This window comes from Salvelinus namaycush, chromosome 26 (assembly GCF_016432855.1).
Source record: "Salvelinus namaycush isolate Seneca chromosome 26, SaNama_1.0, whole genome shotgun sequence".
Taxonomy (NCBI): domain Eukaryota; kingdom Metazoa; phylum Chordata; class Actinopteri; order Salmoniformes; family Salmonidae; genus Salvelinus; species Salvelinus namaycush.
In genome coordinates, this window is record NC_052332.1 from 16,584,329 (window position 1) to 16,610,355 (window position 26,027).

General features: G+C 42.9%; 3 protein-coding genes across 6 annotated transcripts; 2 read left to right on the forward strand and 1 right to left on the reverse strand.

Annotated features, from left to right (window-relative positions):
- Positions 1-5,484: 5,484 nt before the first annotated feature.
- LOC120021204 (cip1-interacting zinc finger protein-like) lies at positions 5,485-17,942 on the forward strand. The gene is made up of 15 exons (XM_038964858.1): positions 5,485-5,583; positions 6,053-6,301; positions 8,865-8,986; positions 9,645-9,823; positions 11,320-11,428; positions 11,668-11,758; positions 11,937-12,028; positions 12,181-12,251; positions 12,384-12,587; positions 12,952-13,097; positions 13,275-13,482; positions 13,675-13,815; positions 13,992-14,073; positions 14,768-14,889; positions 15,027-17,942. The coding sequence occupies exons 2-15, from the start codon at positions 6,138-6,140 to the stop codon at positions 15,498-15,500; spliced, it is 2,205 nt and encodes a 734-aa protein (XP_038820786.1). The 5' UTR covers positions 5,485-5,583; positions 6,053-6,137; the 3' UTR covers positions 15,501-17,942.
- On the reverse strand, positions 17,552-20,429 carry bbln (bublin coiled coil protein). 2 transcript variants are annotated; one of them, XM_038964861.1, is made up of 3 exons: positions 20,218-20,429; positions 19,053-19,167; positions 17,552-18,868 (listed from the first exon to the last, which is right to left on the reverse strand). In XM_038964861.1, the coding sequence occupies exons 2-3, from the start codon at positions 19,138-19,140 to the stop codon at positions 18,636-18,638; spliced, it is 321 nt and encodes a 106-aa protein (XP_038820789.1). In that variant the 5' UTR covers positions 19,141-19,167; positions 20,218-20,429; the 3' UTR covers positions 17,552-18,635. The 2 variants fall into 2 exon arrangements, with proteins under 2 accessions (XP_038820789.1, XP_038820790.1); XM_038964862.1 differs by lacking the exon at positions 20,218-20,429 and having other exon boundaries at positions 19,062-19,414.
- On the forward strand, positions 20,080-25,996 carry LOC120021205 (surfeit locus protein 2-like). 3 transcript variants are annotated; one of them, XR_005472479.1, is made up of 8 exons: positions 20,080-20,282; positions 20,509-20,660; positions 20,808-20,911; positions 21,100-21,294; positions 21,462-21,586; positions 21,720-21,814; positions 23,284-23,429; positions 23,631-25,904. XR_005472479.1 is itself a non-coding variant. In XM_038964860.1 (6 exons), exons 1-6 carry the CDS (start codon positions 20,208-20,210, stop codon positions 21,810-21,812), a joined length of 744 nt encoding a protein of 247 aa, XP_038820788.1. In that variant the 5' UTR covers positions 20,080-20,207; the 3' UTR covers positions 21,813-21,830. The 3 variants fall into 3 exon arrangements, 2 of the variants coding, with proteins under 2 accessions (XP_038820788.1, XP_038820787.1); XM_038964860.1 differs by lacking the exons at positions 23,284-23,429; positions 23,631-25,904 and having other exon boundaries at positions 21,720-21,830; XM_038964859.1 differs by lacking the exons at positions 20,080-20,282; positions 20,509-20,660; positions 20,808-20,911; ... (1 more) ...; positions 21,462-21,586; positions 21,720-21,814 and having other exon boundaries at positions 23,288-23,429; positions 23,631-25,996.
- The last annotated feature ends 31 nt before the right edge of the window (positions 25,997-26,027 follow it).

The window sequence follows — 26,027 nt, forward strand, 5'->3', positions numbered from 1 at the left end:
ATTGCAGTGCAGCTTGCATAAGATATAATAAAATAAAATTGTCCATGAGCCAGACCCCCAGATTTAGGCTGTCAGGCTCACTTAGGCCGACAATGTCTCATAGTGATTTTTTTAAAGGTCCATGTCCCTAGAGTTGTAAAATGTGTGATAGCAGTGCATCAATAGTAGCTTTCTGTGTGTTATCACTCTTTCTTTCATCCCTCCATCCCACTCATTGACAAACAATGTCAGTATACAACAAGTTATTGCTCACTTGTACCCTTTAATCATATACCATTGGAAAGCTTAGATTCACAGCAATCCATCAAACACATTTTCAGGAATGTTCAGGTCAACAGAACTTTGACCTTTCACCTTTAGGGTATATAATGGACATTTTAAGTTTGTGCTTTTCAAATAACCAATTTCTATGTTCTATGTTTGTGCTTTTCTAATCAAAAGCAAATCAAATCAAATATTAGTTGTCACATACACGTGTTTAGCAGATGTTATTGCGGGTGTAGCGAAATGCTTGTGTTTCTAGCTCTAAAAGTGCAGTCATATCTAAAAAATTCACAACAAGCTACCATTGCTGCACTGCTATCAAACATTTTCCAACTCTAGGGACATAATACTTCAAAAAAATTGGCATGTGACATGGTTGGCCCAAGTGAGCCCGACCGACCCCTCTAGCTCATGGATTAAAAAGAGAAACACATTAACAAGAACATTTCACTTTGAACAACTACCCTATCTACTGGCTGTTATAAACCCTAACTAATGACTGAAGGCTTCAGTGTTACATTGAACATACATATTGCACCGTACACAATTTCCTGTACATTATGTTCCAGTAAATGGGAGCACTTCCACTTCTGTGGCCCTTTAAAGGCGTTTACAGACGGGCCGCGGTGAGCGTCAAAGGTATCATTGACTTCAATGGGAGTAGGGCGGCGGATGGCAAAACGCAAGCAGTTTTGCAAGTGGCACGGTTCGTGGTGATCGCTACCGTGATAGGCTTCAATGGGAGAAGGGCTGACCACAACCGGGATGGCCGGTGCTATCCGGGTTCCTTGGGACGTCACTACAATAAACCCTAACCTTAATGCCTAGCCTTACCCTAACCTTAAACATTATACATTTCAACTTCAATGGGGTATGGATGTCCCAAGGATTCCAGATAGTAGGAACCCAATCGAGAATGCTGGTCTCTACACAAGGTAGGCAGATTTTCTCACCGCGTCCATTTACCATGGCCAACCGTTTACCATTGCTGTACGTCGTGTCACAGTAAAAGGGGGGTCGATTCTACTTAGGAGCACTTCTACTTTCCAAATCCACAGATTTACACCCCAAGCAGTGTAGCTGCTCATTCTGCAGCCCTTGAAGAGTGGCAAATCAGACTCCTTTCCTGCAGTCAAATTACCTAGTGGCCTCATCGGTGGAATGTTCTTAATAATTCATAAACATTATTTTTTTAAACCTGCCAAAAATCCAGTGTTTCTGTCAAACATGATTTGTTATATTTCAGTCTTCTGTGTTGTATATAAAGTGTAATATTGGCATGCAAACTCAAAATGGAATACATTTCAACTCGAATCTGAAATAGCCCAAATTAACATATGTAGCTTAAGAAAAAAGATTCATGAAATCAATAATTTGCTAGTAACAGATGACATTCATATTCTGACAATCTCTGAAACTCACTTAGATACTAGCTTTGATGATACAGTGGAAGCAATACATGGTTATAACATCGACAGAAATGTCCAAGGTGGAGGTATTGCCGTTTACATTCAGAACCACATTTCTGTAAAGCTTAGAGAGGATCTCATGTGAAATACTATTGAAGTAATATGGCTACAGGTTCATCTGCCTCACCAAAAGCCCATTCAGGTTGGAAGCTGCTATATATGACCAAGTGCTAACAGTCAGTATCTGGATAACATGTGTGAAATGCTTGATAATGTATGTGATATCAACAGAAAGGTATATTTTCGGGGTGATTTAAATATTGACTGGCTTTCATCAAGCTGCCCACTCAAGAAAAAGCTCAACACTGTAACTAGTACCTGCAACCTGGTACAGGTTCATTTATCAGTTAACCTAGCAGGGTAGTTACAAACAGCACAGGAATGAAATCATCAACATGTTTTGATCACATCTTCACTAATTCTGCAGAAATGTGCTTTAAAGCAGTATCCAGATCCATCGGATGTAGTGATCACAATATAGTAGCCATATCTAGGAATACCAAAGTTCCAAAGGCTGGGCCTAATATAGTGTATGTTGTCGATGTAAAGAATATTTGTGGGTCTGTGGTGTGTAATGAGGAGCAATCAGAAGCTGCACTTGAAACATTTATGAAATTGCGTATTCCAGTTACTAATAAGTTTGCACCCATTAACAAAATGACTGTAAAAACTGTTAAATCCCCATGGAAAGATGAGGAATTGAAAAATGGTATGGTTGAGAGGGATGAGACAAGGAATGGCAAATAAGTCAAGTTGCACAACCGATTGGAAAACGTACTGCAAATGGAAAAATCATGTGACTAAACTGAATAAAAAGAAGAAGAAACTATACTATGAAACAAAGATAAATTACATAAATAATAATAGTAAAAAGCTTTGGAGCACCTTAAATTACATTTTGGGCAAAAATACAAACTCAGCTCCATCATTCATTGAATCAGATAGCAATTCATCACAAAACCCACTGACATTGCCAATTACTTTAATGATTAGCAAACTTAAGTATGACATGCCAGCAACAAATGCTGACACTACACATCCAAGTATAACTGATGAAATTATGAAAGACAAGCATTGTAATTTTGAATTCCGTAAAGTGAGTGTGGAAGAGGTGGAAAAAGTATTGTTGTCTATCAACAATGACAAGCCACTTGGTCTGACAACTTTACTGAGAAAATTACTGAGGATAATAGTGGATGATATTGCCACTCCTATTCAATCTAAGCCTACTAGAAAGTGTATGCCCTTAGGCCTAGAGGTAGGCAAAAGTAATTCCTCTACCCAAGAATAGTAAAGCTCCCTTTACTGGCTCAACTAGCGAACCAATCAGCCTGTTACTAACCCTTAGTAAACTTTTTTTTTTAAATTGTGTTTGTCCAGATACAATGCTATTTTACTGTAAACAAATTGACAACAGACTTTCAGCGCGCTTATAGGGAATAACATTTAACAACTACAGCACCTACAGTACACAAATGACTGATGATTGGCTGAGAGAAATTGATGATAAAAAGATTGTGGGAGCTGTTTTGTTAGACTTCAGTGTGGCTTTTGACATTATCGATCATAGTCTGCTGATGGAGAAATGTATCTGTTATGGCTTTATACCCCCTGTTATTTTGTGGATAAAGATTTACCTGTCTAACAGAACACAGAGGGTGTTCTTTAATGGAAGCCTCTCTAACATAATCCAGGTAGAATCAGGAATTCCCCAGGGCAGCTGTCTAGGCCCCTTACTTTTGTCAATCTTTACAAATGACATGCCACTGGCCTTGAGAAAAGCCAGTGTCTGTCTCTATGTATGTGGATGACAGCACTATACACGTCAGTTACTACAGCGAGTGAAATCACTGCAACACTTAACAAAGAGCTGCAGTTAGTTTCAGAATGGGTGGCAGGGAATAAGTTAGTCCTAAATATTAAAAAAAAAACTAAAAGTATTGTATTTGGGACAAATCATTCAATAAACGATAAACCTCAACTAAATCTTGTAATACATAATATGAAAATGTAGTAAGTCGAGGTGACTAAACTACTTGGAGTAACCTGCTTGGATTGTAAACTGTCATGATCAAAACACATTGATACAACAGTAGCTAAGATGGGGAGACATCTGTCCGTAATAAAGCGCTATTCTGCCTTTTTAACAACACTATCAAGAAGGCAGGTACTATAGGCTCTAGTTTTGTCACACCTGGACTACTGTTCAGTCGTGTGGTTAGGTGCCACAAAATTACACTTGGCTCAGCACGGCTGGCCCTTAAATGTACACGGAGAGCTAAAAGTAACAATATGCATGTACATCTCTCATGGCTCAAAGTAGAAGAGAGATTGACTTCATCACTACTTGTTTTTGTAAGAAGTGTTGACATGCTGAATGCACCGAGGTGTCTTTTTAAACTACTAGCACACAGCTTGGACACCCATGCATACCCCACAAGACATGCCACCAAAGGTCTATTCACAATCCTCAAGTCAAGAACCGACTATGGGAGGTGCACAGTATTACATACAGCCATGACCACATGGAACTCTATTCCACATCAGGTAACTGACGCAAGCAGTAGAATCAGATTTAAAAAACAGATAACAATACACCTTATGGAACAGCGGGTACTGTGAAGACACACACACACACACACAGGCACAGACACACACAGACACGATGAGACACGCACTCTACACACACGTACACATGGATGTTGTATTGTAAGTATGCGATGGTGGAGCAGTGACCTGAGGGAACACACTAAATGTATTGGGGAAAGTGTTTTGAAATGTAATGTCATGTAATATTTTAAATTGTATATAAATGCCTTAATGTTGCAGGACCCCAGGAAGAGTAGGTGCTGTCTTGGGAGGAACCAATGGGGATCCTTAATCAATACAAATACAAATGGTACATGTGTCTTCTTTTTTAAAGTCTATAACCATGTGTGTGAGGTGTATACTTTGGCTTCAAAGTAGATTTGTTTAAGACTACCAAGAAACACTGTCTGACCCTGACTTAGCCCACTGCAGTAAAATGTTACATGCAGTATGTTTTTCATATTGGACATACATATTGGACCGTACATCCTTTCCTGTACTTTGTCGCAGTAAAAAGCGGTCTATTGTATTCAGGTGCACTTCTGCTTTCCAAATCCACAGACTTTACACCCCCAGCAGTGTGTAAACATACATGCTACAAACCCTACCCTGTTGGGCTAATTGCTGTTCAAGGTAACCTTTGATCATCTGAAATGTCTTTTATTTCTGTGAGATCTTATTTCTGTGAGATCTTTCCTATTCTTGCCATAAACCACTGCCTTGTTATTACAAATGAGAAAATCAAGACTGTGAATATAAAGTAGCTAATTTTCTAAGAAATTAACGAGAAGCAAAGTCCTCTAAATGAGCAGTAACATGCTGGGGGTGTAAACTCTATGGATTTGAAAAGCAGAATTGCTCCTGAGTAGAACGGATCCCCCTTTTACTGCGACACAATATAGAGAAAATTGTGTACAGTTCAATAAATGATAGGATTACACAAAACAATATGTTTTCATCACATAATATCTTATAGAAATACTTTGAATAATTATTTGTATTATAACTAGTGTAAAATGTATTGATAATTGTGCCAATGTTCCATCATTTTCACCCAACTGTTTTATTTACAAAGTACACGGGACGGAACTTTTATTCTGAAGGATTCCACAAACCCGTGACCCGGAAAAGCTTAGTTAGTCTTGCCTGCTTCACAGCGATTGCAGTCTCAACGGAACAATCGCTGAGAAATTTAAAAAGGCTGCAGACCGATACAAACCTGCGCGTCTAAAATAATTGAAACAATTTTTTCTGTTAAAACGTAGGTTATCGTTATATGGTAAAAAAAAGCATTACATGTAAATACAATTTAGATAGCTACCATTGATTATTCCGATTACATAAAACAAAGGCACTAAACTAAAGCTTGCAACTAATGTAAGCCAAATAGCTAGCTATGATGCTAATGCTAGGCTAAATTGCTAGCTAGCTAAACAAACGTTATAGGCTAGATAGCTAGTTATGTTTGCCAGAGGTTGTAGACACTGACTGTAGCGTTGCTAATGCTGACTAGCTAGCTAGAAACCATGGGCAGGAACGTTAGAACATCCTCGCTAGAAAAGCACAAATAACTTACTGGCTAACGAGCTGTATTTATTATGTTCTATATAGCCAGGGAGGCGTATTTAGCTAACTGTTATGTAGCCAACGTTATACTCCGCATGATAGGTAGCTGGATTCAAGGTTTATTGTGGATCAGATAATCAAAAGCTTTTTTTTCTCTTATCAAGATCCTGAGCCGAGGTATCGACGGTAGGCTTTTCTGCAAGCAACCACGGACAGTTAACGTTAGCTAACACGTTACTGAACGCCGAGATGTTTAACCCACATCACCACCAACAGCACCAACAACAGCAACAGTTTCACCATCATCTGCGGCAGCTTCAGCAACTGTTCCAGCACCAGCCCCCCCCTCCACCGCCTCCTCCACCACAACCCCAACCATCGCACCATGTTCCACATCACCACCAAAGAGGACGGTAAGAAATGTGAACCCGAGGTCGTGGATATAAGGCCCTAAAACTGACTTGTTAGCAACAGTTGCTAAAATCAGACAAGCAGTAATATGTTTAGCTTGGATTACATTTGCCAGGGGTGCGTTCAGTCAAATATGATCTAGATATATCTTCCTCTGGTTCAGTTCATTCAACGTTGCCTAACTGTTTTAGACGAGCTTTCCCAAACGCTGCAAACCATTCTACAGGGGGTGCGTTCAGTACAAGAGAACGGTGTTTAATAATACGGAAACGACAATACTGAACAACCAGTTCAAGAACGGTGTGATTATGGTGGCCCAGAGGGAGATGTGTTTGGTGTGTGCCGCATTAGTTTTGCGATTTAAAATGGTCACACACATATTGATCAGGCCACACCCACCAAACGGGAGTAGAAGTACCTCAAAGGCTGGGTTGTAATCATTAAACCAAAGCAACATAAGCAAGTTAATATTGGACAAATTCAGATAGGCCCCTCCCTGTTTGGTTCCTAGTGAATACACCCCTGTTGAAGAACAGTGCGCACCATTTTGGGGAAACTTGTTGTTCAGTACCAATGGATGCTGCTGTGGGGAGGAAGGTGTATACATCTGCATTGCTTGCTGTTTGGGGTTTTAGGCTGGGTTTCTGTATAGCACTTTGTGGCAACGGTTGATGTAAAAAGGGCTTTATAAATACATTTGATAATAATGGCTGGAACGGAGCCAATGGAATGGCAAACACATGGAAACCATGTGTTTGATACCATTCCACAGATTTCGCTCCAGCCATTACCACGAGCCCATCCTCCCCAATTAAGGTACCACCTGTGTAGAGTACCAACCGTCAGGTGACGTAGCAAACGTTGAATCGAACTGAATGTACCCCAGGATTGTGTTCAATATGACAGAACTGTGTGAAACAGTGAATTCACACAGTTATGTCGTAGGCCACATATTGCCACACACACCCACCAAACAAGAGCAAACATACCTCAAAGGCTAAAGAACGGTGCGCATCGTTTTAGGAATGCTACAAACCGTCACACTACTTAGCAAAAGTTTAAGCAAACTGAACGCACCCCGGTATCAAAGACAATTTTTAAATAAAGGGGCCTAGAAACACCTAATCCAATAGAAATCCCCGATCACGCTTGTAGACGATGTCATGGCAACGTAAGTTGGCCAAGCTCATGCGCAGAAACACATGTCATCGGTTCTAACAGTCATCTTGTGCTGAACTGCACATGTGCAGGCCGTTAAATCAGTCACTCAAAAGTGTCAGTTTGTCACTTTCACAAGGTTGTAGTACAGTTTCAGCTACTTAAGACTGGCTCGAATCTAGGTTTTGCTAGTGCTGAGCGATTTTAGTGCTTTTTGAGGTAGTTTCGGTTCGATAATTAAAAAAGAATCACAGTTCGATTTCAATAAAAATGTTTTACGTTAAATGCACTATGCATTATGTGGGATGAATGCTGAACAACAAAAAATAAAACAATTCGTAATATGTCGCATGATGGTAGTGACTGCCCATTAGTGCTTATCAATTATTAACCATCATTTATTCACATTACATTTCAGTTGTGTATATTGCATTTGTTTTATTTGATGAGTTTATTTAATTCCAAGTCATCTCATCTCTATAGAGCTGCTGTCTGACAAAATTACTATTTTTAGTAGTTCATCAAAATAAATATGACTGCTGAATGCCAACTATCAATCACTTAATCGTGTATTTTCAGGTAGAGAGAGCTCGCGAAGCAACTGCTCTCTATCCCTCTCAGTCGTGCATTCTTCTCTCCATCTCCGTGTCTGCTCCACACAGACTGGACCAGTAGACGTGCAATGGATTCTGGTCATTGTAGTTAATTACCATGTTTTCTGCGCTGAACTATGTCTAATATTGGCCTGTTGGAAACTACAACTTGCTATTACATCGCACAGTTCGGGCTTGCGCTGTTTGATCGCTAGGGAAACTGCATTGCGCTGACAGAAGGAAGAAAAAACAGAACAAAATGGATTTCAAATAATTGACTGATGTCTGTCAATTCGTTGTTTAACAAACGAAAATAACGAACATTTTGGTTATTCACTCAGCACTAGGTTTTGCCATTTTAGATTTTGAGAAAATTAACAACTAAGGACACATTTTTCACTTCTCCTATTGACTTGCCAAACCCCGGTTCGGTCTGCTTCGTGATGCGTTCCCGGAAGTATCACGATATTGGGCCTCTGGGTTTAGAAACTCTGTGCCAGTATGTTTGCTCCCGTTAGGTGGGTGTGGTGGGGTGTGGCCTGATCATGTGTGTGACCATTTGCAAAACTTGTGCAGCACACACCCTCCCATAATCACAACGTTCTTTGACTGGTCATTCAGAACAGTATCGTTTCTATTGAATTAAATGTTGCACACCTTTCTGTCCTGCTGAACGCACCTCATATTTTCTTTGTATAAATAGTATTTGTTATTGAAAATTACACTGGCCAACTGTTCCAAACTCTGGGGCTGTATTATGTTTAGATATAAATACTGCTTTGTAATTAATGCCCATTGGCTCTGTGATCACCAGGGCCATGGCTGGACCAGGCCCTGCTCCTCCACCTCCTCGTATGGTCAACCTGTCTGCCCAGGCCACCATCATCGCCCCCAACCCAATGTTACAAGGGGCTCTAATGATGCAGCAGATGCAAGGTGAGAGCATTTCAGAATGTCAGCAAATGTACAGACAAGTAGATTGACATATGTTTCCAATATGGTATCACATCTTTATATCTACGTCGCTGATGTGTACGTGCAAAAGGGCTCCCGAGTGGCGCAGCGGTCTGAGGCACTGCATCTCAGTGCTAGAGGCGTCACTGCAGACCTGGTTTGATTCCAGGCTGTATCACAACCGGCTGTGATTGGGAGTCCCATAGGGCAGCGCACAATTGGCCCAGCGTCATCCGGATTAGGGTTTGGCTGGGGTAGGCCGTCATTGTAAATAAGAATGTGTTCTTAACTGAGTTGCCTAGTTAAATAAAATTTAAAAAATACATTAAAAGCTGTATGAGTCTCTGCACTGTTAACACTTTGTTTTTATTGCAGTTCCATTGATTTGGTGTTCCTTATCGCTCCAAAGGCCACCTGATAGAAACTATGACCCCATTTAGATCTTTTTCCTCATAATCATCCCCCATCTCTGCCTCTCCCACCTCTCTCCTTCCCTCATACTCATCCCCCATCTCCGCCTCTCCCACCTCTCTCCTTCCCTCATACTCATCCTCGCCTCTCCCACCTCTCTCCTTCCCTCATACTCATCCCCCATCTCCGCCTCTCCCACCTATCTCTCCTTCTTTCTCTGGCTTTCCAGGTAGCATGCGGGGCTTTACAGCGAGCGGGCAGCAGTTCACCCAGTTCTTTGCTGCGGGGTCCCGGTCCTCTCTCCTGGGGCCTGTACCCATGGGCATGTCCATGAAGAACCCCCACATGGGCTTCCCTGCCCGACACTACCATCCCCACACCCGCTACTACAACAACAACAACAACAATGTAATCACAACCTCTATTTAATTATGGAGAACTACAAGGCACTGAGCACCCACTCTGAGCAGTTTCTGGTTGACTAGCTAAAAGTTCTACTTGCGTTTTAGTCTGAGTTGTTAAGATTGCTTTGATTGTCTTGAAACTGTGGGACAATGCTATGAGGCTTAAAGGGAAAATCCACTCAAACTATCCTTTGGTATTTTTTACATTAGTCCACTGTTTGATACATTGCCAAAATGTTTTGCGTGTCAGCAGTCAAGTTTTCAAGATATTGGACTTTCAAGAAGCAAAGTGTCACCTGCCACATCATGATTAGGCAAAATGCGTATACAGTGCATTCGTAAAGTATTCAGATCTTTTCCACATTTTCTTACGTCACAGCCTTCATCTAAAATTGATGAGGAAAAAACAATTTAATCTAAACACAATACCTCATAATGACAAAACAAAAACAGGTTTTTAGAATTTCTTGCAAATTTATAATAATAAAACCCCCCTGAAATATCACATTTCCGTAAGTATTCAGACCATTTACTCAGTACTTTTTTGCAGCACCTTTGGCAGCGATTACAGTCTTCTTGGGTATGATGCTACAAGCTTGGCACACCTGTATTTGGGGAGTTTCTCCCATTCTTCTCTGCAGATCTTCTCAAGCTCTGACATGTTGGATGGGGAGCGTTGCTGCACAGCTATTTTCAGGTCTCCCCAGAGATGTTGGAACGGGTGCTAGTCCTGGCTCTGGCTGTACATTCAAAGACTTGTCCCGAAACCACTCCTACTTTGTCTTGGCTGTGTGCTTAGGGTCGTTGTCCAGTTGGAAGGATAACCTTCGCTCCAGTCTGAGGTCCTGAGCACCCTGGATAAGGTTTTCATCAAGGATCTCTCTGTACTTTTCTCCGTTCATCTTTCACTTGATCTTGATTAGTCTCCCAGTCCCTGCTGCTGAAAAACATCCCCACAGCATCATGCTGCCACCACCATGCTTCACCGTACGGATGTTACCAGGTTTCCTCCAGACGTGACGCTTGGCATTCAAGCGTTCAATCTTGGTTTCATCAGACCAGAGAATCTTGTTTCTCATGGTCTGAGAGTTTTTAGGTGCCTTTTGGCAAACTCTAAGCAGGCTGTCGTGCCTTTTACCGAGGAGTGGCTTCCGTCTGGCCACTCTACCATAAAGACCTGAATGTCGAGTCTCATAGGAAAGGGTCTGAATACTTAAATATGGTATCTGTTTATTTTTAATACATTTGCAAAAATGTCTAACCCTGTTTTTCACTTTGTCATTATAGTGTATGTTGTGTCGATTTGATAAAGAAAATGTTTATTTAATCAGTTTTAGAATAAGGCTGTGAAGGGATCTGAATAATTTCCGAATGCACTGTTATACTGAAATGCTCAAATAACATTTCTTAGTCCACTATACCTGTTTCACACGTTAACTGTTGCTGATTGCTGAGGGGGCAGTTGATTGGTTGATCAAATGGCTCACCCTGTCCATGTAGGACTATGCTTCACGGTACCCGGATAGAAAGAGGGAGCAGAGAGCCGTGGGGAGCACAGATAACCAACCTGCAGCCAGCAGGACCCTGCCCAATGACAAGACTCTCAAAGGTAGGACCGTACCTGAACACTCAACACTCAACACCTGCTAGCAATGCCTGCTAGTACTAGTGTTAATTTGGTGTCTTTTCTTTAGAGCTAGTGAAATCTCAGAAGCATGAAAAGGGTTTGGTTTTTTGGTTGCTTGTTCTTTTCTTATGTCTCCTTCTATGTATGTTTTTTGAGTGGGTGTGAAACAGTCAATATGTGTTTGGAACAGTAGATAGCCTTGTGTCTCCCTCTCCCTGCAGATGGAGGAGTGGGAAGGCCAGATGGACAGGCACGGCCCTCAGTGCAACCTGAGCCCAAGGAGCCAGCACTGAAGAAGCAGAGGACAGAGGGGTAAGTAACACTGTTTTGACTTTAGAAAATATCTCAAGTTCTAGAGCAGTTGAGCAGTTGTTTTGTTTACGTACCTATTCAGACTACACTTAACTGAGTATCCATGTGTTGAGATGAGTCCTTGGAGGGTAGCAGCTTGTAGTGACATGTATCCCCTCCCTGTTCCTTTCTGTCTCAGGTCAGAGGAGACTGTGGAGCAGCCTCCGGAGACAGATGGGGTCCTAGGTGCAGCAGTGCATCAAAGCCCACCAGATGACAGCCAGCTTGAAGGTGAGTGGTCTCGTATACCATCCTAGCCCTTCCATTCCAGCAGCACTTCCACGCCTCCTCCTCCCACCCAGCTACAGCACTGGCCTTTCACATGTGGCCTGGTGGGACTAGTGCTGCCCTTATCTCACCTGGTCTCTCGCTTCCATGAACAGACTGTTTCATTCTGGAGGAGGACGGGAGCACGGCTGGTCCAGAGGCACTAGAGGAAAGCAGAGCAGCCAAGGTGAGTTTTATCATCGTGCTATACTGAAGACCAAACTGTCAGTGTAATGCTAGATCAGACAGATGGCACCTGATTTCTGCTCCCAAAGTGATATCATGACCTGCTTTAAGGGCTCTCCCTGTTTATGAGCAGGTCCAGAGTGGAGTGTCGGCCATGCCAGCCTCTGAGCAACTGAGTGGTGAGCGCCAGGCATTTACACCAGGCCTAAAGGATATGGCAGAGGGCAAGGCTGCCTCAGGGGTATTGGAAGGAGGGCAGGAAGAGGGCAAGGAGGGGGATGATGCTGCAAACAAGTTCTATTGCTACATCTGCACTATCACCTGTCACAACCAGCAGGTAGCGCAAACACACACACACACACACACACAAACACACCCACCCTGAGGGTGTAGAGTGAAATGTGTTTGCTTTTGGATGGTCCAAGGCAAGCACTCAGCTCGACGTATCCGACAGAGGAATCACTCTACCTCATCTCTCTGTATCCCTCTCTCCATCTCTCTGTATCATTCTCTCTCCATCTCTCTGTATCCCTCTCTGTCCATCTCTCTGTATCGCTCTCTCTCTCCATCTCTCTGTATCGCTCTCTCTCTCCATCTCTCTGTATCGCTCTCTCTCTCCATCTCTCTGTATCGCTCTCTCTCCATCTCTCTGTATCGCTCTCTCTCTATCTCCCTTTCGCTCCATCTCTTTTCGTCATTAGGACTTCCAGAGTCACATGAACAGCCTGGTCCACCAGCAGAGGATGATGGAGATCCAACACATGTCCAGTGCCTGTCTGGTCACCTTGATGCCCCGCGTCCAGGAGTCACTGCAGGGAGGCCGCAGGGACAGCTCCTTCAGGGACGGGTCAGTACTAATGCACGTCATTAGGCACCATATGGATGAAAACTGACCCAAATAGGAAGGGTCTGTCTAAACTTGTCCAATAAGAAACACTTGTTTTCTTTTTCCATTGCAAAATGTTTTGCTACGGTCTATGAATACGACCCTGATGGTCCTCAGAGCTGTGTGTGTTTAACACAGAGAGAAGAGACCCGGCCTGCAGCGTTGGTGTGCCACCTGCCAAATCCACTACACCAGTACAGTCATGGTGCACCGCAGGACCAGTGAGCACAAGCTGACCAGCCGCACCTCCAACCCCTCCTGTACCGTCTGCAAGAGGCACTTCAGGAGCCCATGCCTGTTCCTGGAGCACATGCAGTCCCAGGAGCACAAGCAGAGAGTCGACGAGGTGTGTCCGCCGGTCTACTCATCTCTGCCTCGGCAGCTTGTAAATCCATTCAATTGATTTCCTTTCTCGCGTCCCAGATGGCGCCCTATTCCTTATATAGTGCACTAACTAGGGAATAGGGTGCCATTTGGGATGCAACCCTTGTCAGCCATCCCCCCTCTTATTCACTGTTCTGTGCTCCTCCCACGACAGCTTCGGGAGGAGAGAGGGCCAGCGGCCTTAGCTGAACTGGTTGCCATGGACGAACAGGGCTGTTTTGTAGATGACGGAGAAGAGGAGGAGGGGGAGGAAGAGGACGGAGAAGATGGTGAACAAAGCAGCTCCCATGGAAAGGTTAGGCGTCTGCTCGTACATGCTTTGTCGTTCCTCGCTCTTTCTCCCATGCTCACGTTCACTTTGTCACAGGATCCATACTAGAGACATTTTGAAGTGTTCTTCATGAAACTTCTGTATGTGGTCTCTTGTGTTGGTTTCCATCTATTTGGTCATGTGTGTCTTTGGTGTGGCAGGAGGGCTGGCCTACTCAGATGGAGGTGGCTTTACTGGAGGACATAGATGAAGATGAGGAATATGACCCTGACACGGTGTACGGTGAGTGACACACTCTACCAGGGGTCATTGTTTTTTCACCTTTATTTAACCAGGTAGGCCAGTTGAGAACAAGTTATCATTTACAACTGCGACATGGCCAAGATGAAGCAAAGCAGTGCGACAAAAAACACAGAGTTAGACATAAACAAACGTACAGTCAATAACACAACAGAAAAATCTATGTACAGTGTGTGCAAATGTGGAAGAGTGGGGAGGTAGGGCAATAAATAGGCCATGGAGGTGAAATAATTACAATTTAGCATTAACACTGGGGTGATAGATTTGCAGATGATGATGTGCAAGTAGAGATACTGGGGTGCAAGAGGGTAAGTAATAATATGGTGATGGGGTAGTTGGGTGTGCTATTTACAGATTGGCTGTGTACAGGTGCAGTGATCAGTAAGCTGCTCTGACAGCTGATGCTTAAAGGTAGAGAGGGAGATATGAGTCTCCAGCTTCAGTGATTTTTTGCAATTTGTTCCAGTCATTGGCAGCAGAGAACTGGAAGGAAAGGTAACCAAAGGAGGTGTTGGCTTTGGGGATTGTCTCACCACACACCACTCACTGACTTGAAAAGCCATTCCGAATAAAATCATTTATCAGTTCATGTTATTTGTATATTGCACATTATGATTTTATCATGTGCCATTCCATTTTCATTGACTAACAGTACCTCTCTCTGCTCATCTCCCAGGTTCTAGCTTTGTGGTTCCCGTGGCTGGGTTCCTCTGTAGAATCTGCCAGCACTTCTACCATTTTGAGTCTTCAGCCCGCCACTCGCACTGCAAGTCACTCAAACACTTTGAGAACCTCAAGGTTGGTTGTATAATCGCACGTACTGTGTATGAATTAAGACGCTACCCACACAACATTTACGGGTTTGCCTATAGTTGTCTGTCTGTTGCAGTCATCGCCGTTAAATCCTATACGCTTGTGCCTTCTCTCCCCTACAGAAGTACAGGGCCTTGCGTAGCCAGAAGGATGGGACATTGGAACCTACTCCCGTGGATGGAGATGCAGGGTGTGACAGTAACCACAGCCTGCCTTCAGAGGTCCTCGGCAGCCCTGCCTTACTGCCGCCCACCACCACGCTGAGGCCCTCTCAGCCCTGCCCTCAACCCCAGGACAACACTCCCTCAGCCTCATCTTTATCCCAGCAGCACCTCGCCACTACCAGCACCCCTACCACCAGCAGCACGAGGGGGACCCTGGACCAAGCCACCCCAGAGCAGCAGAGCCTAGCTGGGCCTGAGGACAAGGAGGAAGAGCCAACCCTAGACCTAGGACCAGTCACAGAAGATACCGAGGAGGAGCCAGTCACGGGAGAGACGGAAGAGGAGGCAGCTGCCCAAGAGGAGAAGCTGGGCAACGGGAACGCAAAGGAGGGATCCAAAAGAAGGTCCGGGAGGACAACACAGAGACGTTGAGAGAGTGGAAGAAAAAGATGATATCCAGTACAATCGCTACCCTAGGACAGGGTCGGTTAGTTTGGGACAGGATCCCCCACCTCCTTTTCTGTATAGCTCAATAGACCAAGAAAAGAACACCCTGGCAACTCAAAACCAGTGGTCCCTCCTGGCATACCTAGGTGTTAATTTTTTTTAATAACACAACCACAACTAGATACAGATGTATTTCTAACAGGCGTTCAGTTAAACCTGACTGAAGAGGAGAACCATTGGGAAACAACGTGTGGATGTTTTGTGTTTCTATCATAGTGTTAAAAGGGTCCAGTGAAAACAAAGGTCAAGCTTAGTTCAACAACACGTTGTGTTCAATCTAACTCCGTAACACATTGTAACCAAGTTTAGGAAGGGAATGGTGTTGTTTTAGTCCAGGCATTTCCCATAAAGCTAACAATGCTTTTAGTAAGACTTAGAATGTAGCATTTTAGCAGTTGACTTTTATCTGAAGAACAAAAAAATGTGAGGGGGGTGGGAACTAAACGTTTAAAAAGTAAACTGTACTTTTGTTTGAATGTCGAGTAACGATGAACCTTGATTTGATCCTAGCTTTGTTGAAGTGTTACTGTCCTTGACATTTTTTTACACAAACTGAACTGTAATGGAGATTTCTTGGGATGTATTAGCAGGCGAGGGGATATGTTCGAGGGGGGTTTCAAAGGGGATAAGTCCTAACTGCTTTGTCTATTTTGCTCAGATACACCGTGAGCTACTGTTTTCCCATCGTCACTGTACTACTAAAGCCATTCTGACTTGTTTAGCTCTTTAACCCCGTGGTTGCTGCCTAAATCCCACTGGTGTTGTGCCTAAGTTGCACATGAACCTCCAAAAGGCTGAGCTATAAGCTCATATGGCTTTGTCAAGACTGGGAGAATTTTAGGTCAGTAGTGTTTCTGCAATGTTAGGAAGCAGTACATGCTTTTAGTGAGCCTTAGAATGTAGCTTCTCTTACTGAAAGTCTCAATGTTGTGAAAGTGCTGGAGTAGACATCCTAAGACCATAAAAAGTTCCTTTTTAGATGTGACTCCGAAAGGGAGAACAAGTTGGCTGAGAACAGATCCTCTTTGCCATAGTTTGTTCTCAACTGAGAACCAGTTTTATGCAAAGGTAAGTGATCACTTATATTTTTCCTCAGTTGGAAGCATTAGGTCTACCTATTGCCAGTTGATACGTTGGGTGGATTTCCAACGCCTGTCACCCCATTAATATTTACCATTTCAAATGTCCTGCAATGTTGCATTAACATAGTTTACACATCACAACGTGACACTAAAAGAGTTGAGTAGTATTGTGCTTGTTTTCCAACCTTTTAAATTGCGTTGGAACTTCATTCTTTTTTTCACATCTTGTACGCTCCAGTACACTTGACTAGTAGAGTCGTTTTCATTGGAGTAGAACAGTCTGTACAAGAATTGCATGGCAGCGTTGTCACCTTTCAACTGGGTAACCTAACATCAAGGTTATTATCAACACCAATGAAGTGGAATGATAGGACTTTTGAGTTTTTCCTAACCATGAGACATGCCTGGGTGAAACTCAGGGCCCTAACTGGCCAGGAAAAACTCTTGGCCCCTGAAATGGAGAATGAAGTGTCTTTTCCCCAGTGATAGTCAATTAGTGTAGCAGACTAGCAGTTAAAGAAACTGATAACCAGCAGCTCTGATTTTGAAGAGCACCAATAGAAGGAATGGGATGATTCACCAGCTTGTGATCTCAAATTAAATGTTATTTGTCACATGCGCCGAATACCACGGGTGTAGACTTTACAGTGAAATGCTTACTTATCAGCCCTTCCAAACAATGCAGAGTTAGAAATAATAGTCCACAAGAGGAATAAAATACACAAGAATGGAGATCTATTCATGGTTCATCACAGGACATGGATAGGCATTTGTCACTGATCTACTGGTGAGGAGACTTCTCTACCTGAATATAGGATGTTTAAGTTGTAGACAGAACTACACAAAACTAAAAGTAATGTAGCACTCCACAGATAAGTCATCAATCACAGCAAGTTGAAATAGACACTTTATTTTCTTCTTTTGAGGAACATGTAAGGAATCAATCTTTCCCTTCCAGATTATACTTTAAGTGAATTGCCAGTTGTTTTATTAGTTAACCTGCACAGAGGAAGAGCAGATACATATTGGTTTTGATGAAGGTAAGTGCAGTTGTCTGCTAGATTATCTGGTTCCGGTCCCACTGAAATATTACAGGACCAGAGCGTGATGAAATTTCAAACAAAGCTGTATGTTTCTTAATGTATTTTTATTCAACAAATGACAAACTCAGATGAACAAAATAGTTGTTTTCTAGCAGCTAGAAGTTTCTTGTATTTTGGGGGGGATGTTTGTTTTCTGTATTGGGGTCATTTTAATTTATAAATAAAATATGACTATTGCCTCACTATTGAATATAACACCTGTTCATTGTTTGAAATGTTTTAGAGAGCTAGTGCTTTAAGTTAGCAATTCTCAAGATGTCACACTCAGTAACATTAAATATACTGTATTTATACCTGGCTAACAAAAACAGAATAGGAAAAAGTGGAACACAGCACAAAACATGAATCTCTTCTTGCACATCACTGAAAAACATTGACCAATGAAAGTCACATAATTTGGAATATTGCATTATTGCTGTAAAGGTAGTTTCCCCACAAAGAGGTAAATATTGACTACAAACAACCAGTTATGTCAATCACTGAGCTCATTCCACATGCTTTCACCCCATACCAAGCACGGGGATAAATAAGTACTATTGTATCAATTGACTGTATACAGGTAGCTAAACTGAAACATTAGTATACATAGTATGTGGTGGTGGATACGTGTTGGCATAAACTAATCACTTCAACACACAGAATAAACTGTCAGCTTTTGGCTAATTTGACTTCCCTTTGCAGGAACCATCTTAAGATTTCTACAGCTGAGTGTGGATTCATAAGCACTACATGTAAGGGGCAGAAAAGGACAAACCCTATTCACACTTATCTAAGTGTCGACACACCACACAGGAACACTTGAGGAAATATGCTCATATAGATGAAAGGAATGTTGTTGATTTGTATGAGAAGATCTCTAGTCGAGCTTTGTCCTCTCACTCTGCCTCTCTGCCCTTCTCCCCTTCAGTGGCTGGAGAATCCTGGTCTGGGAACAGTTGCTCCTCTCCTGGGGGTGTAGCAGTGGTCAGCTGAACTCTGAACTCCTGCCTGGCCTGCCGGTTAGACTCCAACAGTTCATGTAGTTTGCCATTCAGTGAGTCGTTGCGTTCCTCCAGGTCATCCAGGCAGGAGTTGATCTGATCCAGCATAGTGTTGATGGCTGCATACTCTGCCAAACGAGAGTGATGTAAGAACAGAGACGATGCAAGTCCTAACAGACAAATGCAGGCACTTTTGACTTAACTATGTAAACAGCGGAGAATGAGAATACACACACACAAACAGTATCCCTTACTCACAGGTGAAGAGATGACGCTAGATGGTGTATGATGCCATTGACATCTGAAACATACCAGTATTACCTTCTTCGTTGAATTCATCTTCATCCTCAATGATGCCATCGTCACTTGGGATGTTAGGATCTCCATTTGGTCCAGACATATTGTTGCTTACGTATAATTAACTACACTAAAATGAATTAGGGAAGGATGCGTTAGCTAGCTAGGCATAGCCCATAGCATAGATAGTAGCTAACTTAACAACAGATGCTAGTTGACTTATATTACTATGCTCATCACCAGTGCACTTAACATATAAGAGGGGGTTCTAACACAAATTTCCGCTGAAAAAGTCAAAATGACAATCGTAATGCACAAATTGGATTTTGCTTATCTGCAACGGTTAGTGTCTTTGGTCTAAACCTGTCACGCACTGTCAGCTGACTGATAACAATATTAGTCGTCGCTAGTTACCACAACCATAAAGTCCTAAACCCCGCCCATTTATATGTATATATTTTTAAAGGATTTTAAACCTAACCTTAACCAACCTGTTAACCTTATTCCTCACCCTAACCTTAAATTAAGACCAAAAAGCACATTTATACTTTCATATATTTTTACGATATAGACCATTTTTACTTTGTGGTTGTGGTAATTAGTGGAAACCGAAACAAGCTGCCGGAAATGATGCCTTGACGCAATGTCCAAACATTGCTTAACAAATACTTCAAGACATCTACATCTGCAATATATCTGTCCTTGTAATGATGAATATAAAAAAAATCTAATTTTGCATGTGTATCAGACTGGAACACAATTTCAGGATCGATAGATTCACATCAGGCAGTTTTGTGGCCAGTTTCGTGATGTCTATCTTGTGATTTATATTAGTATATTATATTTGGAAAATCGCCTCTATCATTCATTCCAACGTCAATGTTAAACTTTTCAGTGTTTCATTTGGTGAATTGTAATGTCCAATTTCTATTGATATTTATGCATTAGACAGTTTAGTTTATTTTGTCTTGAGTACTAGGCCCTATCTCAGACTGCTTCATACTGTAATGAACAATAGGTGGTGGCAAAGTACTACGCATCTTGCGAGGAAGAAATACGCCGGCGTACACACGTGTCTCGGACCCTGCATACATGATAGGGACAGTCAGCTAGTAGCTAGTGAGCTAAAATAAAATAACCTTATCTAGCTAGCCACTTGATTACTCGACCATGGACCTACCTGCAGATATCAAAGCGTTCCTTATGAATCACCCATTTCTTGAATTTACGGATGACGGTAAAAAGGTTAGCTAGAAGAATTTCCAAAAAAACGTATTTTTACAAAATACTGTATAAACTAGCCAGCTACCGTTAGTTAGCTCATAACGATAGCACAGATATGACAATAGGCTGCGCAGCTAGCTTGTCAGCTAGTGGCTTCTGCTCTGTCAAATGGCTGGTTGTATCTGCGAATGATGTGCGCAACAAGACGTAAAAAAATGACAGTGTTTTGTTTTACCCCCCTTTTCAGATTAAATGCACACTCAATGGACATGATTGTCCTTGCAACCTCACAGAGCTCCAGAACTTCACGAAAGGGAAGAAATATCAGAAACTAAGTTCTACCGCAGAGTTCAACTATGGTCAATATGAACCTCATGTTGTGCCCAGCTCGAAGCAACCGTAAGTATTCTCCAAGAGTCATACTTTCAGTACTTGATTACAGGACTTTCAGTACCTGTTTACAGGACTTCTGTGATTATCAGCTGCCTGTCTGCCTCTCAACCAGTTTGAATTGTTACTGACAAATTCTGTATGTCTGACCTACAGCAATCATCTCTTCTGCAAGTTAACACTCAGACATATCAATCGCCTGCCACACCAGGTCTTACGGCATGTCAATGGCAAGCGGTTCCAAAAAGCAAAGAAGAAATGTCAGTTTTTCGCCACCCAAAATGTCCTTCCTACACTCAAATGTTGATGCTTCCTTTCCACTCAGTTTGAGGGTTTTCCATTTTGAGTTTTGTTGGATAGGTAGAATAGAACTACCTGAAACACCACATAGAAGGTTTGATTTCATTGTTGTCAGTACAGTTTATGAATGATCTAATCTCTCCCCTAGATGAAGCGTGTGTACAACAGGGAGTGGAGTACATTCCAGCCAGCCTCCGACAGAAGAAGCCCAGAGATAGAGATGGTGAGAGGGGACGCAACACCCATCGGGGGAATACCCAGCGGGGGAATGTAGCGTGGGCTCCTGACTCCAGCGACGAGGGTGGCAGCGACTCCGAGGACAGCATGAGTGACCTGTACCCATGTTAGTACCTCAGTCATTTAATGTGTAAAACAGTCAATGGTGACAATGTCTGCTGTGGACGAGCAATAACCTGATATGTGGATTCGAGTTCATTTTGATTTATTTGATTAATTTCCCTTCCTTTCTGGAAGGAGAAAACTGATGTCTGGCTTTTTCTTTCCCTACAGCCTCTTTATTTTCTCTGCAAAAAGAGACTGAGGAGGATATGGAGGCGGAAAAAGAGGATGACTTTAAAACGGATGACGATGAGGAGATGGAAGTTGATAAACAGGCGCCACAGAAACGCAAAAAGGTCAGACGGCTTAACTCTCACAGCACTGTCTTTACACCAATAGTGTTGCGCGGTCTTCCACACAAACAGGTCTGACTATGTGGTTTTTGAATTACTGAAATTAGTAACACAGCTCTCTTTGTATTCTCAACAGGTTCAGTCTGGTGGATTCCAGAAGAAATTCAAGAATCATAACTTGAAAAGAAAAGGTTTAAAGACCAATGTGAAAGTAAAAAATGTAAAATAAAGGTGAATATAAAACGTTTCTCTATTCGTACTTTGAATTTGTCGAATCCTGTCGAGTGTTGATAAGTAGATGCAAACATGGTTAAACGCTACTTCTAACAGCTAATCAACGATTTGTAGGTCCTATTTCGAGCAAGAGTTGACAGATCAACACTATCTGTAATGTTCCACACACAAGCATTTTCCAGTCATAACATGGATTCTGCTAATGTCCAGAAGTAAATGTAGTCCTGTTTATAATCTCAACTACAGCATTTCATCTTCATCATATAGCTCCAATTATGAAAATGTCCCAACCGTACTAGAGTATTCATTCAGTATCAATAGAAGAGATTATGGAAAAGTTTGATACAGTAACTGCCAGCTAAGGTATTTAAAGACTGGGTTGTATTCATTCCGCCGATTCTGTTGCAAAACGTTTCTTAAACAAAAGCAAATGAAACGGTGAGGGACTTAACAGGGGTCTATTCATTCCGCTGATTCTGTTGCAAAATCTAAGCAAACAAAACAGGGAGGGCATTACCTGAACTTGTCTAATAGAAAGTCCAAACAGTTGCAAATCTGTCTCTGGACAGATGCCGTGGTACACCCAAATACAAGGAGGCTGAACACGCCTCTTACGGCATGTCAATGGCAAGCGGTTCCAAAACCTGAAGAAGAAATGTCAGTACTTTTCGCCACCCAAAATGTCCTTCCTCCTACCTACACTCAAATGTTGATTAGGCCTCTACTGCCATTCAGTCCAATTAAACTGGTTTGGATATCTCCCTGACCAATATGGCTGCTATTTTCAACCCATTCTGGAACTTTGAGGATTTATGACATAGCCCCCTCTATGCGTTCTCAATCAATCAGGGCTGTAATCATTCGTCCAAACTGTTGCAAAGCATTCGGTTGCACAACAGAATCAGCTGAATAAGTACACCCCTGAAATTGTCGAAAATAAACTTTTTAAACTGAAATGAGTTTATTTTGGACAAATTCAGGGCTGTGGATTGACTGCATAGTTTGAATAGAATATTGGCAGTTAATTTTAATGTATGGAATAATTCCTCTAAAACTGTCTGGCTAACAAACATACAGTGCAGATACATTCAAATGCATTCTTTTACACTATCTTATCACAGCACTGGCAGGTTGACCAACTCCCTGACCAAATGGCTGATCTTTATACCATCAGGTTCATGTGCATTCTAGTGTTTTGACTAATTCTACAGGAGACCGTGCAATCGTGGGATCTGGTTGTTACAAGATCTTTGCTCTTTAGCTTCTGTCGCACAGAGTACGACGTAGGAGCAACTCTGCAGGACATATCTACACATTTCCTGTATCTTTGCAGATCATAATTTCGAATAAACAACAAAGCAAACCTTATCAGATTCGATTGGGGTAGGAGTGCGTGCATTTTTCTTCCATATATGGTCTCCAATATGCATAGCTACGTTTTCAATGTATGTTTGTTTACCTTCTAGGTAGCTTGCCTGGCTGGTCGCCGCAACATCAACAAACAAATGGATGAAGGACAACACAAAGACAGTTTAATGCAAATTGTATTCGCATACTGCCGAGTCTACTTTTTAAGTGATGTTTATGAGATATATATGTATAAAAAAAAGTTGTAAGTATTCTGCCATTTTCGAATAAAATCTTTAATTATTTTGCTTTTCGGCGATGGACTAGCTCTCGTAGCCAGCAGTAGTTTATGATAGCTAGCTAGCTACTGACCAAGCTAGTCAGCTAAACATAAAAAAATATATGCACAATTATGATGAACGTTGATGACCTATGTTGGGCTCATATGGCAATTTTATTGTTACAGGGGAGCCAACAATATCTCCTAAACTGAGAACATTGGCAGGAGGCATCTTGGGTCCTTGCTCTCAACAGTTGTTAGCCATGATAACTTCATCCCCAAGGTTCACGTGGTGTGACTGTCGCAAACACAAGATTCATGTCAAAGACACCAATGAGCTGTGCCTGCAATGTCTGGGCATCCAACATGCCAAGGAGGCTGTTCTGGAGTATGGGAAATGCCCCCAGTGTGCCAAGATGGACTGGAGCAACTGCATCAACCGCCTCACCAAAGTTCAGGAGATAATGCACCATGAGAGCCAGCAGAGGAAGCATGAGGCAGCACTGTCTGAAGTTAAGCTCAAGTCTGAGACCACCTCAGCTCCCATCAAGGAACCAAAACTGGAGGAAGACCCAGTCCCCATTCTGCCTCCACCTCGGCCCTCTACTACCACACCTGTCTATTCGTCCACCATGCCAGTGTTGTTCACCATCCTCTCCCCGCACCCAGCGCAGACAGGGCCCAATTCCAGCATCCCAAAAGACACTTTCCTCTCACAACTTGCTATTCAGCAGTCAGCTGACCACCCCATCCATGAGCCAATCAGGTTCCCACATGCTGACTTCCAGGGTTCGGCAAACAACACCATTTCTCAAAATGCCGCTCGCACTGCACCAAGCACTTCAAACGGAGCCGTGGTAGCCTCCGGCGGAGACGCTCTCCATCTTCCTCGTCTTCCTCCTCCTACTGACTTCTGCTCCTCTGGAAAGTGGAGGAGGTCTCAGAGAGAGTCGCGGCAGGCTGTCCGGTCAGAGAGGAGACACAGGGAGCAGGTGGAGATGGTTCAACAGAGACTAGAGGCCCAGCAACAGGCCACCCAGCTACAGTGGGCAGTTCTGGAGAAGTGCATTGAGGCTCTGGAGAGGAAAGGTGCAGAAGCTGTTGTGTCATTCCCCACTTCAGCCCAAACTACACATCTTCATGCCTCCATCCCTCAGGCATCCACCTTGTCTCAGGAAAGCGAGCAGAGAGACTTATCTCCCATACCATTGTGAAGCAGGAAGAGGAGCCCTCCTCCATCTCATCTGCCTTGAGACCTTTCAGGGATGTGGAAGGGGAGGATGCCTCTCCGTCAACTGATGGTCCTATCTCCAAACAGGACTTACTGGCAGCTAAGGAGCTTCAGAGCCTCATAGCACGAGCCGCCAAGTATCTTGGCATAGACTTCACCAACCAGCTCTAGCCCACCAGACTCTACCATGGTTCCAGAGTTTGAGGACCTGGTTCAGTGCTCTTGGCCAAACCCTGCCAGCTTGAAGCCGTACAGGGAGCTGTTCTCCAAGATGTACAGGCTTCACAACTGCCAGTCTCCAGCCTACAACCAGATGCCTCAGGTCAACTGCTTTATGTCGGCCATCTTCCAGGCGATGAAGCCCACAGAGAACAAGGAGGCGCCGGTCCTGGCTGAGCGATTGCGTTTCACTGAGACTCTAGTAGAGAAGATGTACCAGACTGCTAGCATGTTTGCCAAGACGGCCAACTACCTGCGCTACCTATCCGACTACCAGAGGAGGCTGCTGCTGGAGATCACTGAGGATCGTTCAGCACAGAGTTATGTGGCGATCCTCAATGAGCTGAAGATCATTGGCCAGTTCACGCTTCAGCTGTCCTCCCACCTAGGCTGAACTGTCTGGAAGGGTCATGGCTTCTTCTGTAGCCATCCGAAGACCGGTCTGGATGGCCAAGACCAACTACACAGACTCTGAAAGCCACTGTGGCTGACCTTCCATTTGTGTCAGTCACACCTATGGGGTCAGCTCAGCTTCAGGCCCTAGCGCGACTGGAATGATGTGCAAACAGGAACCGTCGTAATGGCTACTTGTTGCAGGTGTAAAAAGTGTGAGAAGTATTTACTTTTACCTGTACTAAATGGGTTGAGACCACTAAATTATTCACTTGTAGATATGCAAATATTCTCTATAGTCTTATTGGACAGTTTTTTATTTAACCGGGCAAATCAGTTAAGAACAAATACTTATTTACAATGACAGCCTACCCCGGATTACACTGGGCCAATTCTGCGCTGCCCTATGGGACTCCCAATCTAAACCAGATGTGATGCAGCCTGGATTTGAACCAGGGACTGCAGTGACGCCTCTTGCACTGAGATGCCGTGCCTTAAACCGCTGTGTCACTCGGACATGAACAGTTCAATGAACTTTGATAGTGTTTACTTTATCAAGGAATTTTGCAACTGTTGAACAAAGGCAGTGTAGTGTCTGTCTCTACTGCATTGACTGCCTGTTTGGTAAATAAAAAATAAAAACTTTTTCTGAGATTATGTTGAAAAGTATGCTAATTTTTCAATATGGGATTTAAGATAACATGCATTATTTTTCTGTCCACTTACTACCTCACTCTTCT